At 39.8% G+C, this 19,575-nt stretch overlaps 1 protein-coding gene across 6 annotated transcripts in view; it reads right to left on the bottom strand.

The window, feature by feature from the left end:
• CDC42BPB (CDC42 binding protein kinase beta) overlaps window positions 1-19,575 on the bottom strand; it is a 99,590-nt gene that overhangs the window by 41,600 nt on the left and 38,415 nt on the right. For all 6 annotated transcript variants that reach the window (XM_081908605.1, XM_081908606.1, XM_081908608.1 and 3 more), the window contains exons 3-12: window positions 16,437-16,520; window positions 14,789-14,884; window positions 12,647-12,795; window positions 9,056-9,149; window positions 8,293-8,493; window positions 7,529-7,777; window positions 6,748-6,827; window positions 5,302-5,468; window positions 5,073-5,192; window positions 2,320-2,453 (exon numbers count right to left, since the gene is read on the bottom strand). In XM_081908605.1, the coding sequence (XP_081764731.1) occupies window positions 2,320-2,453; window positions 5,073-5,192; window positions 5,302-5,468; window positions 6,748-6,827; window positions 7,529-7,777; window positions 8,293-8,493; window positions 9,056-9,149; window positions 12,647-12,795; window positions 14,789-14,884; window positions 16,437-16,520 (1,374 nt within the window). The remainder of the gene's footprint in view (window positions 1-2,319; window positions 2,454-5,072; window positions 5,193-5,301; window positions 5,469-6,747; window positions 6,828-7,528; window positions 7,778-8,292; window positions 8,494-9,055; window positions 9,150-12,646; window positions 12,796-14,788; window positions 14,885-16,436; window positions 16,521-19,575) is intronic.

Genomic DNA, 19,575 nt, shown 5'->3' with positions numbered 1-19,575 from the left:
CCCTCATACACAGCCTACTTCCATCAGCCCTTTAGTTTTCTTGTGTTGCCTCTAGCCTTTGCAGTGTACGTCCAGGGTGGGAGGAATGCTTCTCTCTTTTATAGGGCTCAATTTTATTTTATTTTGCCTTTTAAAAAAACCAACCCAAACCATTTGTGCTTTATATTATTATTATTATTATTATTAAACATTGTGCATATAGTTTGGCACAGTCAATATGGACAGAATGGGACTGATACTGACACAATAACATATCAATTCTGAGGGACATTCTCAGTGGAAAAGGTGCTACTGGTCAATCCCTCAAAAGTGCTTAGAAATTCTGCCCTATGAAGCCTTTTTCTCATCCTTCCCCCTCTATAATCCTTTTCTTTAAGTTATTCTTTTACATATACAACACATCAACATTTATATTCCATTATAATACAGTTGACTCACAACTTACACAGGGCTTATGTTCTGGGGATTGTGTGTAAAGCCCAAATCACATACAGTACAGTGGTGCCTCGCAAGACGAAATTAATCTGTTCCGTGAGGCTCTTCGTATAGCGGTTTTTTCGTCTTGCGAAGCAAGACCATTGGCAGCTTAGCGGATTAGCGCTATTAGCGGTTTAGCGGCTTTTAGCGGCTTATCAGCTTAGCGGATCAGCTGATAAGCGGCTTAGCTGCTTAGAAAAAGGGGGGAGGGGGAAAAAACCCACAGGAACTCGCAAGACATTTTCGTCTTGCAAAGCAAGCCCATAGGGAAATTTGTTTTGCAAAGCGCCTCCAAAACGGAAAACCCTTTCGTCTAGCGGGTTTTCCGTCTTGCGAGGCATTCGTCTTGCAGGGCACCACTGTATAGCCGGAACAGCCCCCACGCGAGCATCCCTACCTTCTCAGAAGATTGTGCGTTGCCCCCTCCTCCCCACGCAAGGTGGAGAGCTTCAATTTACGTGCATTTAATTTCTGTGATTGCAGTTGCAAGTGCCTAACACTACAATTGCACGTTAAATGTGTGCAAGCTGCAAGTTGACTATATTTCAAGCCTAAACAAAGCCAGCAAGCTAGCATTATGAAGAAAAAAATATTGTTCTGCTAAAGAAACAAAATTACTAATTTCATCTAACATTATTTAAATACTTGGGCATTACACTTGACCACAACCATTTATTTTTGCTGTATTTAGCAAAAGTATTCCATCTCATCTGAAACCTATCATGCCTTTGTTTTTGTTGCCTAAATCTGAGATGGTGGGTTAATTTTGACATAGCAGCAAATTCCCAAAGTTTCTCCATCCATTAAAGATGTGTGTTTGCTGATCTCCATGACTTAGCAAACGATATTCTTGCCGCAGTTAACATATAAGAAACTAATGCTTTTATGTTTTCATACCACCAAATCTTCCCAGATAATTCAATACTGTAAAAGGAATTCTGGATGGAGAGGAATTCCATAACCCAAGTTCTTTTTTGTTTCTTAATTTTCTTCCAGTGCTTTTTTGACACATCACATCCTTGCCATCTTTTAAGGACCCAGAGGTGGTTCAGTTTTTTGCATTACGGTGAATTATCCAATGCAGGCTTTGCTGATGTGAAACCAAGAGTAAGCAGGCAAGCAAGCACAAAGTATCATGTGATGTCTTAGTATGAGGTACACATTCAACTGTATGCTCACTGAATCCAAACGTAATACTGATATTCACGTGGGAAGAAAACAACGGTATAAGCTGGATACATGCATTCACTGCATTGTTGGTGTGCAGCCAGCAGTCCCTACAACTATGCACCTACAGCAACTGCACCAAGTACCCTATTTGCAATGGGGGGGCCCTTCCCGAGTGGCAGTTGGTAACTGGTTTTCCCCTGAACAAGTTTAACTTGTGCCCCTGCCCAACAGTTTTGGGGGAGGGCTATAGCTCAGTGGCAGATGTTTCCAGATCCAATCTGCAGCATCTTCAGGTAGGGCTTGGGAGTCTAGCTGGGAGAGGAGCTGGCAGTCACTGAAGACAAGACTGATCTAGAGAGACCAATGGTCAAATGTGGTGTAAAGGCTGCTTTCCCCTATGTTCCTACTACAGCACGTGTGGTCTAATGGATGAGGAGAACTGGATTTGGCTTCTGATTGTTCCCATGAAGCTTAGTAGCATGGGCATGTCATTATTACTGAGCCTAGCTTATAGTACAAAGTTGATGTAAAATGGGATAATTGCATGTATGCTGTCCTGAGCTCCATGAAGTAAGGACAGAATACAAGTATGACAAACAAGACTCTCTATATAGTGAGAGTTCCACATAATGTTCCACATCGTCGGACTGAAAAATGTTCTATACATCATACCTTATGGAGATCCTCTTTCTCTTGCCGAAATATCCTGCATTGCTTTTCAAGTCCTCTTAACTTGTGGGTGGAGTCTTCATGTTCCTGCCGTAGCGTCACCGCATCTTCCAGTTGCCGCTCTAGCCTATTTGAGTCTATAAATTTTAAAAGGGAGGATTACTCCATAGACTTTTTGCTCAGTTGGCATATGCAGCAGTTCTGCATTCTTCGCTGCCAAGAACAATTTACACTGGGTAGTTCAGAGCGAACTCATTCATTCTTCTCTCTAACATAACACACACTGGCAAAACCCCAAGTCCCATCATCACAGCTCAACGTACACGGTGTCGACAAATACAAATAAAATCCAAATTCTACCTCAGTCCCAGTACCAAAGAATTCCAAGTTCTGAAGGCAGAATAAATTATGCAACATAAGCATTCTTGCCATCTGCTTCTTTCAACAATACTGAACCTGCTTTCAATACTCATGTTTTCAAGGAATGAGATCCAAAAAGCTATTTTAGATAAGACCACTGTGGCTTTGCTTGAACAACAGTCCCCATCATATCTCAAATTGCGCTTGAAAGTCCCATCGCTTTTGAAAGCAGCTTGTCACGTGACTTAAGTAGCTTTTAAGAGACACACACGTTCAAAACCCATTTGTGCATGCAGAGCTAGAGAAGAGGAAGGGCAAAGAAGAGGAAGGGCAAACATTAAGGTTAGGGTCAGATAAGCAGTACAGGTCATTTAAAGGAACAAGAAACTAGTTCAGGCAATGTAATCACAGCTCCCTGCCTACTCTAGTCCCACTTTGCCTTAACCTCCCTACCACCAAAGAGATGTCTCCAATCATTGCTGACATATTTTCAAGTTTCCATGCTAGAACAATAGGACTAGAAATCTTAAAGGAAAAAAGCGGGAGTGGGTATATAAAATAATGTCTCAGAAACTCAAAGTACAATTCATTTTCTCAAGTATAAGAGGGTGGGCAGTTTTGGCAGAAGCAGAAGCCCCACTGGATTGCCCCTTTGGAAACTGTTATCTTTCCTTCCCCAATTTTAGCTGCCGCCTGTGAACAGATATAAGCAGGTTACATGATATTACTGTGGTCCTTTCTTTTCCTTTTTAAAGAAAAATTGGATCTTGAATATTCAAAGTAAAATAGAAGATTATAGCAGTGCTGGTTCTACGAACAAAACTTGCAGGTTTGTTGTCTGTGGGTAGCTGTGGGAAAATGTCAGCCCTCCCCCTGCCCCCAGTTCAGAAAATGGTTGATCCCTCAATTTCCATCCATCAGATTTTCACCCAAATTTACAACTATGGCTACTTCAACACAGCTAACTATAAACCAACAAAAAAACAAGTTTTATTTTTCCGAAGTCGAGAGGTATCTCATGGGAGCAGGGAAAGGAAATGCCTCTACGGGGGGAAGAGAGAAACAAGGCTACAAGTCTGACGAGTGTTTACTTGTCAGCAACAGCCACCCCTTAGTTTATATAATACTGCAATGTGGCCTATCCACTCAAAAGCAGCTACTTCAGGTAGGAGATTCAGTATGGTATGCAGCAATTTCTTCCACTTCTAGGGAATGTCTCCTTGCGAGCCAGAGGGGCAAGAAGGGCTTTGTCAAGCTGCTCAACCTCCCTGTCTAACAGCTGATATGTGGGGCAGCACAGCAGCAGCAGTTGCTTCCCTGCCCATCAGCTGATTGGCTCAGCAAGCCTCCGGGTTGCGAGGAGACCCTCTCTGGAGCCCAAAGGTAATGTCCTCTACAGGCTCTGGAGAGGGTCTCCTTGCAAGGCAGGAAGTGCTCCCCATTTCCAGCCTCCACTTCCAGGTTCCCGGCACTGTGTGTGTACACGGTTGCACGCAAAGAGGTGATGCATAAATTGGGAGTTGCCTGTACAATGGTGCCAATCAGCCTGGCCTGTGGATTTGACTTGAGCCTCTGAGCAAAATGATATGTAAATTATAATTTAACATTATTTATAAATTAAGATTAATTTAAGGTGTTGAATATATTCAATAACCTTTGATTGTTTTGTGTCCCTGTTAAGGTTGCACCTGGAGCAGGTTCTCCTACTGCCCCGCTCTAGTTACCCTACTGTCTCAAAAAAAGAAACTTCAGGTGCATACCGTGGATACCTAATTAACAAACAAAAAGAGAGTCACCAGTTACAAGGCATAACCCTATAAAACTGAGGGTTCTCAGAATGATGAATGGATGCAGGACCACATCAAACAGCCAGTTTCTCACATTTCCTCATAGCAGATATAGACATCATAAGCGAAATATTGTGCACTGCAGCTTAAAATTTTCCATATGAATGGCACTTGCACAAAGTTCAAAGCTTGCCCCTTTCTGGGAAAAAATATTAGAAGAGGATATCCTGGGATTTTTATAGAAAGGATAGAAGTCAAAAGAATTATCTAAGTGAAGCCGTACAAATTGCCTTTTATTCTTGGCTCCCCAGTGGGAATAATCTGCTATCAAGTAAAGGAAGCTTTAGAAGAAAGATAAGCTTTTGTTCAAAAATCTAAATGCTGCTTAAGGTTGCACCTGCCACACTTTCCAAAGCTGTATCATAATGTAATATTACATGCATTTCCACACTGAGCCATCTTGGTACTTGAGCTAAAGATCCAAAAGTAAAAAAGAATGAGGCTCATGTCTAATGGGCTGCTATGAGGATTAGCGCTTTACCACTGGACTTATTTTGTACTTTTTTTGAGAACTAGAGAGAAACCTATTAAAACATGCCAGGCACATACCTGCTATTTTGTTTTTCAAGCGCTCGATTTCCTCATTTAGCTTTTTTATTTCTTTATCCCGGTTTGTGTTTGCTGTTATGCGAGCAGAACCATGAAGGGACTGAACAGCCTGGGTAGATTCTTTAAATTGAACCGAAAGAACAAAGCAAAACAATTTGTTTAGTCCAACCTGAAAAACATTCTGTTGCTCCATTGCAAAGCAACATAAAAGGAAAGCGAGAGGGCGTACCTTGCAACTTCCTGCTCAGCTCAAGCTTCTCCTGTTCCAACCTTCGTATTCTCCTTTCATATGCCTCTATTTGCAAGCTGTTGTCCAAGTCACGCTGCACATCCTCATCTTTGGTTATACCACTGGACTGCATGACATTCTTTAGCGAGCCTCTATCAGAAAAACAACTGGAAACCAGAAACATTGGAGAACACGTTTTAATCAGTTTATGCTCAACCCTAAGTAGGAGTTTCCTGTTGGAAATTCAACAGAAGCAGAAACCTTGGAACAACTGTGAAGATTATATAACAGAGATCCTTGCTTCAGTACTATCTGAGCTGGCCTGCAAGTAAAATGGCAGCAATGTGCTGTGTGATCTGTTTTCTCTCACTCCAGCCAGCACAGGCCAGCTTATCGGGGAGGAAGCAGCAGCAGTAACTTTTAATTCAGGAGAGACTGGAAATGGAACAATGCTGCTGCTGTGACAATTCTCCCTTAAGTTTAAGAGTATGGACACACTACATTTTCCAGGAAGGGCAGGTAGACTGCCTTTGAAAGCTGAAGGAACCACAGCTCAGAGCAAACAGTTTTCAATAAAAAGTATCAGGTTGATCTCCTAGAATCTCCACCTGATAGGATCTCTGCCCCAAAACCTGGAGAGCTACTGCCAGTCATATCAAAGTGCAACGGACTAGGTAGAATGATGATCTGACTGGACCTCATATAAGCTCGTGTGCATCTATGATATCAGTCTGTCCGGGCCTTTCACCACTCCATACACCCTTTGATCCGCAAGAGAACAAACCACCTCCTCAACATTATTTTCAGTACCAAAATTGGCTTTAAAAAAATATTCTGCAACTCAAACCACATGGAAAGCCAGTCTATTGTCCTTCTATTATCACAGCCAGTGCAGTATAGTGGGGAGAACCCAGACAGGGAAATCCTGGTTTAATTCCCTGATCAGCCTTGAAGCTCACTTCTAGGGAAAAAGTATGGTGATGTTCAATTCACCTTGAGGCTGGAGACTGCAGATGATGGATTCTCTTTGTGTTTAGAACTACTGGTTGGGGCACCATTTAAGTGATTACCTTGACAAAGTGCTCTCACTCTCTATTTTACTGCTCAACTCCCTTTGTCCTCGTTCCCAATTTAAATTGTGCTTAAATATGCGGAAGTGTATTTGCTTTAATTTACCCTTTTACCTTACCTTGCCCCCTTCCTCACTGCTGAATTGTAAATTTCAAGCTCCCTGGGGCAAAGACCTGTCTTCTGCTGCTCCGATTACTCTTTAAAGCGCCATATCCAGTGATGGTGCTCATATAAATAAATCATAAGCAACAAAAAAGGACAGGAGCCCAAGACACGCAGGGCAAGCATTTTAAGCTGAAGTTGAGAAAGGCAAATGACGAGATCTGAGTGTGGTGCTTTCCCATATGCCCATATGCATGAACTTTTTTCACCTACCTCTCAGTTGTGTAGGTAAAGCCAACGAATGGTAAATGCAGTCCAGAAAAGCCAGTGTGAGAACCAGGTGGTATCATTTCCTGCACAAAAAGGAATGCAGGATGAAAACCAAGTTAAATCTGGAAGGACATGCTGGCTTTTTTGTCCCTTGCCTCAGAGACAGGAAACAGCCACAACCCTATTTCATCCACGTGTATACTGTCCATCTCATGTAAAAAGGGCCATAGTCATATAAATGTTATTTAGGAAGATTAAGTATTCAGATTTATTCATTTAAAGTAGGAATACTTCACTCTGGACTTTATCTGCCAGTGTTTTCACTATGCACCAAGGAAATATCAGTGAAATGTTCAACAGTGGCAGACAGCTTTTCTGAAAGCCTATCAGTTTTCCTTTCTTTCTTTTTTTTTTTGTTAAATCATTTTTATTAATTTTCCAATAAAAAACATCCACTTAACATATCAAATCATAATCCAATCAAAATAAAATAAAAAAGACCAAATTATCATCCAAGAGAAAGCCTATCAGTTTTCAATCTCGCTGATGATCTACTGTAGTCACATGAGAACACACAGCCACTGGCAAGAATTGAATATGTTCTCAACTGCATTCAATTCATGCAGAGGAAAGATGAGGCCCAAGAGAATTAACATTAACCTGGTGTGCACATTAGAACTGTCCCCAGAATCCCCTGGGGCACACAGGAGTCCTGTCAGTGATGAAAAGGTTCAAAGAAGCAAGTTTGAAAACTATTGCCTTTAAGAAGAAAACAATCACTCACAGGGTTTCTTAATACATCGTCATCTACATCAAAGTTTGATGTGTCCGAAGGACTGCTAACTTCTGGAATGTAAGGTGCTTCTAAATTTCTGATATTGTCCCAATTTAGCCCTTCAAAAAATGCATGCGCCTTGAAGTCTTCTATTCCGTTCTGCCCCAGACGACGTTCCCTACTGCAAATAAGCCTCTGGATTAGGTCTTTTGCCTCTTCAGACACATCACTAACATGGGATGGAAACTGGAATCTCTCCTAAAGAAAACAGAAAGGGGTGGGGAGACAATGTTTCAGACTTCTACAATGAGAAAATGCTAGCTAAGGGACTGTTTTTGAACGGGCTTCTGGTAAGTCAGAATGCAACTGAAAATGTTGTGGAAATTTGAACAATAATAATAATTAGGGTTCACAAACGGTGCTTAAATTTGGTAGCCAACCATTATTTACACATCAGAATATGTTTGAGCACACACAGTTTCCTTTCCATGGGAACTGCCCATCCATACCCACACAGAATTAAGGACAAGGTTTTATAGAAGATACAATAGAAGTTCTTCAGAAATTAAACACTGATTCCACTTGCACTCCATACATTAAGGGCAGACAGACCTCATACTTGCATAGTTTACTCCTGTGTATTTACTACAACTATCTATCTATCTACTACAAAAATCCCAAAGCAGCCAAAAACATGTTATATATGTTCAAGATATAATTAGTACATAAGACGAATGAGAATTTTAGTGAATGCATAGTTAAATAGCTCTTACTTCATGATTCATAATCTTCCCGTAGGTTTCCACCAGCGACTCTGCATAGAAAGGTGTTTCACCATACAACATTTCGTACATGCAGACTCCCAGGGACCACCAGTCGCACTCAGGCCCGTATTTCCCCATGCCATCCTCCATTGCTTGCAGTATTTCAGGGGAAATATAATCAGGTGTACCCACTGCAACTGAAGATTGCACCTTCAAAAAGTAAAATAAATACCTAAGTCTTAAGATTAATTCATCTACACACACTACCTAGCATGAGAGAGGGCTATGCATCCCTGTGTAATGAAACGTAATGGATTGGATTCTGGGATCCATAAGCAGTAAGGGATTTTCCCATTCCGTCTACTACTCCACCAAGAAGCCCCTTGTACCCCTGGAAAGTCTAGAGGATCAGGAACTCTCCTGGACAGTGTGGGATGGGGTTCAGGCAAAGGCACTTTGTGGGTGTGTAAGGGAGACTTGTATTTTTCGGGATCCAAACCAATGTTGCTGAGTTAAGTTCTTAAAATCTTAATTTTGAGTGAACCCCTTACAAAAAATATCCTGGAAGCATGATGTTCTAAAATTTCTATTTTGGCCAGCTTAGTGCATGAGGTTCTCCCCAAACCACCACCCCGAAATCTCTAGTTTTGTTTTCGGTTTTTACATACTGCTTCTTCCAAAAAATGTACAGATTAACATGGAGCAATTAAGCCACAAAAATGCACAAAGTTTCATTTGAAATAAGTAATCGTAACATTTTATTGATACGTACAGTGCCATCTTCACTCATCTTCAAACACGATCCAAAGTCTGCCAGGCGTATATGGCCGTTCACATCCAATAAAACATTGTCAGGTTTTATATCCCTGATTTGAAAAGAAATTATTATTTTCATACAGTACACACATTAGGTCAAAGCACTAACTTCACTGAGCAGTTAGTAATCTAATTTAGAAATAAACCATATATTTTCTCCAGTAAAGCATTCTGTTTACCTGGCTATAAATGAAAATTATATATACCTCACTACAATTTTATGATGGTACTGGGCATTTAAAAATTGGTATGCAACAACCCACATTGGTTTGAAATATACCCAACTCGCCAATTTCATGGAAATATGTTAATGACATTTAACTAAATATGCAAATATGTAGACTACTGATTACTTTTGAGACATCCTCAACATTAAAGAAATTGCCTTTTCTGTATTTGGATTAAGAAACCAGGTGTATGCTTCCCATACTTCATAATTGCATGCGTAAGATAATTGTTTTTCATAGTTTTCTGAGGTGGAAGGTCAGAGCAGAAATGACTATATAAGTTTCCAATATGAAACTACTTTACTTTTCTTCCAAATTAAAGAGATAACGCAATTAATGGGGGGGGGGGTAGTGTCACTTTCCACTTTCGCATCATATCGAGGCAACACTGATCAAGTGTTTCGCCTTCTGTTTACCAAAGATTTTTCTGGAACATGCATTGCTAACAGCAGTTCAACAATAAAAATGTACAATGTGTCCTTTGCCTTCCATTTCCTTCCCACAGGAAGGAAGGTGATTAACTATTGGAGAGTGTCAAAAACGAATTCTTCTGTTTTTTTAAGCTTGTCTTGAACATGCAGGCACCGCCTTTCCTCACAACCACCACACAAAAACAAGTTTCTTTTTAGTAAAATTAAATACAATCAAGCAGCTAACAATGTTCTTAGACAGCTATGTTATACATCACATTACAGAGTTCCCTCCCCCATGGCATTTTACATTTGTTTACTTAGAAAACTTGGCTTAAATGCCAATTTTCTAGCTAGCTCAATCCTAGGCAAAGTCCTCAAGTGATTTCCTGAGGTAGCAGTAATTTAGAAAGGTCATTAAAAGCCATGTTATGTTTTGCAAGATAAAAAATACTTTAATGACAAAATCATGGCACACACATCACAAAGAGATGCTAACACAACGACCAGAAGTGACTTTAAAAAGGGTTAGACAAATTCATGGCGGATAAGTCTATCAATGGCGATCAGTCATGATGACTGTTATGTTACCAGGATCAGAGTCAGCATGCCTCTGCGTACAAGTTGCTGGGAAACAGCCATGCAAGAGAGATAGTTGCCCTCATGTCCTGCTGTGGGAAGTTGCCCTCATGGTATACTAAACTGTGTTTTAAATCATCCCAACATGAGCCATGCCAACAAAGGTCCGTATAGTAAAAGCCATGGTTTTCCCAGTAGTGATGTATGGAAGTGAGAGCTGGACCATAAAGAAGGCTGATCGCCAAAGAATTGATGCTTTTGAATTCTGGTGCTGGAGGAGACTCTTGAGAGTCCCATGGACTGCAAGAAGATCAAACCGATCCATTCTTAAGGAAATCAGCCCTGAGTGCTCACTGGAAGGACAGATCGTGAAGCTGAGGCTCTCCAATACTTTGGCCACCTCATGAGAAGAGAATACTCCCTGGAAAAGACCCTGATGTTGGGAAAGATGGAGGGCACAAGGAGAAGGGGACGACAGAGGACGAGATGGTTGGATAGCGTCTTCGAAGCTACAAACATGAGTCTGACCAAACTGCGGGAGGCAGTGGAAGACAGAAGTGCCTGGCGTGCTCCTGTCCAGGGGGTCACGAAGAGTCGGACACGACGAAACAACTAAACAACAACAACAACATGAGCCCTGGAATTCAGGGTGCTCATAAGCATCTGGATGACCACTGTGGAAAACAGGATGCTTTAATACCTTTTGTGTGATCCGTGTACTTCCTATATCTCTCACATCCCCACCAGTGGTGGGGTTTTTTTGCAATCACCTCAAACACACTGCCATCTTGAAATCTGTCTCATAAAAGAATTCAGAATGGGGGCAACTACCAAATGGCAGACTTGATTTTTGATGTACCAATGTACACTGAGCCACTTCCCAAAAGAAATTCCATATCCCAACAAGTACGACAGAAGAATAGACAATTGTGCAATTGCCCCAGATTGTAATTAATCCCTATTAGTTGTTCTGATATTCTTAAACTGTAATTAAGCATACAAACATGGAGTTTACTTATCAGTAAATATTGTTAGGCTTAAGCTGTGACATCAAAATACAGAGGAGTGAATAATCTTTATATATATGCCCCAAATTAGTTTGGTAACTTCCAACTCTTCATCTGTAACCCCAAATTATTATTTTTTAAATGGCCACATGGCCTCAGAATCTGTGGGTGTTTCTATTAATAAAAAATATTAGCTGATCTGTAGTTTGAGCCTCCTTGCTCACTAATCATGTACTGATACACATTAAGAGGTTTCTAGATGAGACAACTTGACATTTCTGATGCCATGCTGTTAATTTTTCTTTCTTTCTTTTTCTGCATTGATTGTGTTCCAAATGCTATTATTTGCTGTTGTAAGAATAAAGCCATCAAAGCTCAAGAGCACTCTAGCTATCCCCCTCTGTTTCACATATTCAAGCTTCCTTCGTATCATGTACAATTTAACATTCTGGGTGTTCACCCCTTACTAAATGGGGTCATTTTCTTATATGTGTAATTTTACAGTTGTGATTACTTGTGCCAAGCGCACACTGCAGACACTTCCACATAATGTCATCCTTCAGTGTGAGGCTCGCCTTAATTATATGCTTATTTTTCTGCTTATTAATAATTGGGGAAAGAAATATTATTTAGAAGTGAATGAAATGCATATAAACAGTTGCAATCTGGAAGTGCATATAACGTGTTCTCGTCAGGCATACCTAATCTAATTCTCAGGATCAGAACATCCGTTTTGCTGAGTCGTGGCAGCTGCACAAAGTACAGATTGGCCAACATCTATAACGTATCACAAAATCCTCTCCCCTGGAGAAAGACTTGCAGCATTTTAAAATTTGAAGGTGTGTATTTTTTTAAAGTAAGTTGGTGAATTACATTTGGACTCTTTAAATATAAAAGCTATGTTTTGGAAAGGTGAAAACATGGGACAAAAAGGACATGATCGACAACAGAACTGGTGGTGGAACCATTGCTACATATGTCTGGAAGAGTTGCTAACTCTTCTATCACTGTGAAGACAGGAAGGAAATAAAAAGCATCCCACAGGAGGGATATCATAGCTATTCCCGTTTTTACTACATCAATCTTATATTTATTTCTAATCTTCAGGTGAACATGTCAATGCTTATGAAGCCAAAACTGTACCACTCAAAATAGGAAATATTTATCAGCAGACTTGGTGTAGCCACAATGTATTGGCACAATGTATTGGCTTTGGTTGGAGGTGGGGGTTTTCTGTTTTAAGAAAATTGCTTACCCATAAGTTGTAAGGGTTTCCTCCACAATGTTATTTATTTATTCACAACCAACAAGACAGAATCCTTACCTGTGCACATAATGTAGCTGATGAATGGAATGTATAGCAAGCACCATTTCCCCAATGTAGAACCTGGCCATATCTTCAGGCAGCTTGTCTTCAAACTTGCTAAGTAAGGTCAGTAAATCACCACCCACATAGTAGTCCATTACTAAGTACTGAAAAAAATGCAAAAACAAAATAAACAACATGGGTGAAAATCAATGCAGAATGCGATCCAACTGATCACATTCAGCAACTGCACAACCATAGCACAAAAGATGTGTCTGCAAAAAGAGGAGTCAAAGAGGCTGATGTCTTTAAATTATTACCATCCAATTTATTATTCAACAGCAGGTCCTAGGGAGGGTTGCAACAATTTAAAATTCAGAATTAAAAGTTAAAGCAAATCGGAGCCATGGAAATAAAACAAAGAAATATTGAAATGTATTTAAAATGTGCTTTTAAATTATTAAGTAATGCAGTTACAGGAAAGATGGAAAGTTAAGCTATTTCAAGCTTTCATACAGCCAGTTGCTAATGTGGCCACAAGCCATCAAACATTTCTCTTCTGCAAGCTTCTGTGAAATATGGGAATGTGTGTGTGTGAGTGGCATGGTCCCAGCTCAAGAACTGAAGGAAGATGACATTAAGCTAAGCAGCTCTAAGTCTGGTCAGTTCTAGAAACCTACACTACCTTGAGTGCGGCAGATGAAAGGTGGGGTGCAAATGTAGCTGAATAAATTGATCAAATAGTTGAGTTATAATGAAGGTGCCTGACTTAATTGCATCCAGTGAAAGTTCTATTTATTAACTCACTGTAGGTAACTGAATAGCTTTTAGGAATATTTTAGAGTATTTACACAGAAAATTGAGTGGCAATATTTTGCTATGAAAATAGATTCCAAGAGCTAGGGTTATAGAGTTGTCCTTAAGACTTGTAAAATGATGCCTTGGAGAAAATCTGCTGGGTCAGAAGTTTGGTATCATCAGTTCTTGACAGGCAGTTAACTCAAGAGAGAACAGCTTGAGAATATGGGTCAGCCAACAGTCAAAGATACTGACTGCTTGTCATGTAAGAATTCTGGGACTCTTGTTCAATACTGACAAAAATGCTTTCTGGAATTTAAATGATTTTATTTAAACTTTTTTTTCAAAAAAAACAACACATTATTTTCTCTGTGCTTTCCTGTCTTCCAAACCACAGGATGATCAGCGAAGAAAGATTTTCAGCGAAGAAAGATTTTCAAAAAACAATACTTCAAATTGAAAGATACACAAAATAAAATTAAGTGCAGAAACTGCGCAAAGGTGAGAAGGGTTAATTTGATTTGGAAAACATAACTGTAAAAAAGTACAAAAAAATAAAAGGAAATCTGGCTACTCAATCATTTGGGTACAGTAACTTTGACCAAGGTTCCTGAGAACTGCATCCATTTTGTATGGATGAAGTTCCCTTGTCTGTGCATGTCTGTTCCTCAATAACTCTCTTCAAAGACACAAGCAAGGTAAATGTTTGGTGCAATTTCTCTGCAATAGCCCTTGGACAGTTCAGCTGCCCCCTGCTGAGCCCAAGCCCTCCAAACATATGCAATGGCACTGCAAACCTAGGCATACTTATTAAGAATAAATCCCTTTTAAGTAAGTGAGACTGGCTCATGGAGAAGCATGCATAGGACTGCACTCTAAAGTTGGAGTTTTTCTGTGTTTTTTCTCAGAAATATTTCAGAGCTGTAACTTAACACTCTAAAAGCCACAGTTGGCCCTCAAATCAATCGTGCCACCCTGGATTTGAGCAGAAGCCTTGGGATCTTGTGTATAAAATAACACATAATGCAACTGAGCCAAGGTAAATAACTAGAGAATAAAAGCATTTAATGAACAATCTAATTCAATTCACTCTAGCTCATTACGTTTAATGACAAATCAACATATCAAAAGAGCAAAATAAAGTGTATATGAATGATGTAGGGAATCTGTTTTTCTTCCACAATAAAGACACAAGCAGGCAGGCAGATAATGCTCTAGATTCAAAAAAGATACCCAACTGAGAAACTAGGAGTCAATGCCCCATTCCTTTAAAGAATTGCAATTTTCACATACCAAATAGTTTTCATCCTGAAACTAGGAGTCAATGCCCCATTCCTTTAAAGAATTGCAGTTTTCACATACCAAATAGTTTTCATCCTGAAAGGCATAGTGCAATGTAGTAATCCACTGACAGTCTCCATTCACCAAAACATCTCTTTCTTCTCGGAAACAAGCAGTCTAAAATGGGAAAGAGGAGTTCTTTTAAATATTTGACATCTTTGCAGAAAACACAGGTGCAAACACATGTTTACACCAATTCTGCAACACACCAATATTCATAGCAAGGAACCACTTACTACTTACAATATATCAAAACAACATTTCAAGACAAGTCCAAAAGGCTCAGTGTCTCATTCTATGAATATTTATAAACCACCAAATCATTAAAAAATTGCAGTGTAAAAGTTACATTTTTGTTTTACAAAGTCAAACATTTCTTTGATCACAAAACTCATTAACCATTCCCAACTGACCCATTTATACAATGGGTCTGTTATAGCTTCTTAACTAGTTCATAATTTTTATTTCTATATTTATTTCCCTCAGAGGGCACATGAACACAGCAAAACCATTTATATGCCACCCAGAGTGGCTGGGTATAAATATAACAATATAACAACAACAACAACAGTAGTAGTAGTAGTAGTAAGAAAAAGAAGCTAGCACCGTTCAACAGATAGTAAAACCAAGCCATACAGGGTAGGGAAGGTAATGGTGTCATTTTCCTTTCAAACATCTGAACAAGCCATGGAACAGGGAAGTGACAGATTTCTAGCAGCAGCTAGGACTATATCTATGTGTGCAGAATAGAAACTATTTCCCAGGACTTCTTACATGAAAATTAAAGTGGTAACTAAAGAACTGGAGAGCTATGAAACTCTAACGATTGATAAAGGTTGTATTGTACCAGAAACTGGATATGGTATCCCCACAATGCAATGCAGGATCCAGTCATATATATGTCTGTCCAATGAAAACTAGGCACTAGACTTGTATGTGAACTTTGCAACCAAATTTCCTTTATACTTCTGAGAGTTCTTGCTAAATGTCATATATGTCTTGTTATAAATTATCATTGTTTAGTTTTTTGCTAATGCATTCTTCACTGATTCTACTGTGATGCGTACTATGCTAAGATGCTTTATTCAGCATATTGTAGGTAAAGGGTCTATTAAGGAATTTATAACATTTCTGAACCAAGTATTACATTTATTAAGGGATCAACACTGCTTCAGTATTTTCCTTTCACAAATACATTCTGACCTTTTTTAAGGAACTGAAAAAAATCCTCCCTCAATTAACTATCCTCCTTGAAGACTTGACTTTCAAATTGCACAAACTTACATTCTTTGTCTTGAATAATGCATTTAGCATGTGGCTCTGTATGTCATAGCAACTGAAATCTGAAGCCTCCATGTAGTCTTTAACTTGGTTTTATAGTAAACAAAAATCTGGCCAATATAATTCATGGTAAAAAAAACTAGGGCAGACTGTCTGGTAAACGAATACACAGTATTGCTGAGAACAACAGATGCCTCGAAGGGACTGTCAGACTTGATTGCATTAAAGCAGCTCACTTTGGGGGGGGGGATTGCAGGGAGGAATCAAGCTCCTATATGCTCATGCAGTAATTCTTTCTAATCTGGCTGAAGTTCTCTGTGATTTTCTTTAATGCCATTTTTTTTTTTTAAAAAAAAAGAAATATATGAATTGGAAATACTGCACTTACCTCTGCCCTTTTAAGCATTTCCCATTTATTTAGAATCTTCATTGCATAAATGCGTTCCGTGCACTTCAATTTAACAACTGCAACCTGGATTTAAAATTTAAAAAAATGAAGTCAATAACATTTTAACAATTTTGAATGGATTGATAACTTCTGAAATGAAATACATTTTCTGATGAACAAAGTATATCACAATATGAACGTCATCTTACATTACACCCTACTGTAAATTTGGGGGAGATCAACATGCTACTGATAATCAGTTTCATATTTAAATAAGGACTACTAGGAAATATACACATGCAAACCTGCACATCCTAAGGGTATACAGTGGATCATGTGCCACCAAATACTTATGAACAAATAAACGGGAAGCCTTTTATATGAAGATGTGGGGGGACTGTACAGGCGACAACCATTTCAGGGGCGATCACCGATGTGGGTGCTTCTGGACCCAAAAGGAGGCTTAATGGGGCAGGGTGTGCTTATACATGCTCCACTGACAAACGTGGTGGTCAGGAACGGAACCTCAGCACAAAATGGCCACTGTCTGCACATTATTTACCAAAAACAGCAGTATTTGTTTACTATGGGATGCATATTATTATGACCTTCCATTCATGAAAGAGTCTTTGATTTAGTAGAATTGTCCACTAACAGAAGACACCATTCTGGTTGGAATGGCATTACTTATTTTTATAACTGTAATTGTTTTCTTTGTTTTAATAACTGAACATTATATTGGTGAAGCCCACCTTGGGATCTTATGGTGAAGGGTGTGAAGAATTCTTGTAAATAAATAATTGGGGGAGATTTGTGTATGTGTGTCGATTCCCACTTCCCCCTGCTGTCCCCTGAACCACTTCCAGCAGGTTCTGGAAGGATTCCCAACCTATGGAATAGATTTTCAGGGTACAGGGGACTGCTATAGTGAGAAGGAATTGATGAAAATCATCTTCCCTGTTGGATAAAAGTCCCTTCTGCAAACAGAAAGGCACAACTGGATCCAGCCCTATGTCTCTAGGCGGTTGGGGAGGGGGCTGGATCTGGCCAGCAGGTAAGGTAGTTATTTCCACCACCCTTTGTGGGCCAGCTGTAAAGCACCTGATATTGACAAGTAGCCTGTTTCTGCATGCACGGTTTCAAATCAAACCACACTGGCAAAGGCATAATTCACGAAGCACTGACAATTAGCTGCTCATTAGATCTTAAGAAACCACCTGGTTATTGTAGCTCGTGAAGCCTGGTACACAGCAATTTGCATAAGGTTTTGCAGGTACCTGCACACCTCCTTCTGGCTCAGCTGCACCTTTACCTGCACCACTCCTGATGTTATATATGACTTCAGGTGTAAGGCAGGTGGGCATGGCTTAGCCAAAATTCCCTTGGGGCCAAATGGGGAAGCCTGCCGGACCTAATTAGGTCCACCAGTTGGAAATTTCACACTGCTCCTCTAGTCAATAAGAAGTTTATGCAGAGTAACCACACAAAACAAGAGCTAGTACCCTAGAAGGAAACAAATTAGACACCAGTTTGAAGGGGGCCAAGTTAAACAAGTATTTGAAAGATATGCACATAATGACCTATATGTGAGTATTTAGTAGCAACATGATTTTACTACAAGACCAATAGAAAACATCTGTCCAAGCTTAGGGTGCACACTCCTAATACAGATCTGCAACCTTTATCACTCTGTCATACACAGTTTAGGTGGCTGAAAGAGCCGTAGAGATTATGAACCTGTCCCCATTCTTCAGCATGTGTCAGATTGGCAAAGCACTGGAAACTCCTAGATCCTAGGGCACCATACAATTTTTAAATGCCCAAGATTTTTCCAGCTCCAGCTCCATGTTTGCAAATTGTACTTGAGAATTTTCTTTAACGCCATAGACTTGAGCACAAGCACAGAGAGGTTATTCTAGATTAATTCAATTATAATAAAAGTGATCACATACACCCCTCTAAAATGAGCAAAGCAGACAAAAGGTTAAGAGAAAAGCCAGTTGTGACCCATGGATTCAAATCTGGCCCTAAGCATAGACCTTGGATGCAAGGAAACATGTTTTATGTTAAGCACCTTGGTTTCTTTCTAGGATTCCTTTGCCTTTGTCTCAGAAGGAATGGTCAGCCTTTTGGTCAGCCTTTCTGGTCACAGCTAATGCTGATAGAGAATGGATTCAATAATTCTTTGCCTTTGTCTTGGATTGCACAGCAAAGTCAGCATTGCTGGCTCTCCATCTCTTGCTTTATTCAAAATATGATTCCATTTAAAACTTAGTTACTAACCCAGGACTTAAAGGATGTCTCACTCATCTCTAACAGCTTTACTTAAAAGGCACCAGGAAGCAAGTGATGCAAGAGACTATGTTGGGTTAGAAGGCCAAATAAATCTGACCTGAAATGTGGAAGTTCCCTATATTCCATAGCTCAATAAAAACAACTGTGGATGTCCTGTCACAAAAAGAGAAGAGACTGCTCTTCAATGAAATGCATTTTAGAGACACTTTGGTGGGTGGGGTCGGCGGAACCCTTTGGCTACAGCTAATGTATCATTCATAGGAAGTTGCCTTATACTGAGTCTGACCTACTGGTCCATCTAGCTCAGTATTGTCTACACTGACTGGCAGTGGCCCTCTGGGATTTCAGACAGGAAGTCTCTCCCCAGGCCTACCAGGAGATGCTGAGGATTGAATGTGGGACCTTCTGCATGCAAGACAGATGTTCTACTACTCAGGGTAGCTCTGCCTCTAGCTACAGCCCTCCCCCAATGATGTTATTTCCTAGGCTAGTATCATCACTTCTACTAAACGAAGTTAATTTTGGGAGAGAACGCATACACTATCTTAAAATCTGGGCAGCTAAGTGGGAGACTCATTACAACACTGTAATGAGTCTTGGCACCTTGACAATTGCACGTTTTCTCGAAATCAGTGAAGCAAGCACTAGCAGGTTCTAAAGAGCAGTAGAAAGTAGGATTAGTTTAGCTTTCCACTACTGCTGACATATAACTATAAGCAGGGCTGCTTATTCTATGAAATTTCTAATACCAACTGCTTATCTGGTATACGACTGTTTTCTTTTTTTAAAATCTAGGTTTCATGGTTGCAGAGCTAAGTTCTAAAACACAGAAGCCACAACTGTG

Source organism: Podarcis melisellensis, assembly GCF_964234715.1.
Source record: "Podarcis melisellensis genome assembly, chromosome: 1".
Classification (NCBI taxonomy): domain Eukaryota; kingdom Metazoa; phylum Chordata; class Lepidosauria; order Squamata; family Lacertidae; genus Podarcis; species Podarcis melisellensis.
Note: the sequence above shows the minus strand (reverse complement) of the source record. Positions and strands in the feature narration are given on the sequence as shown.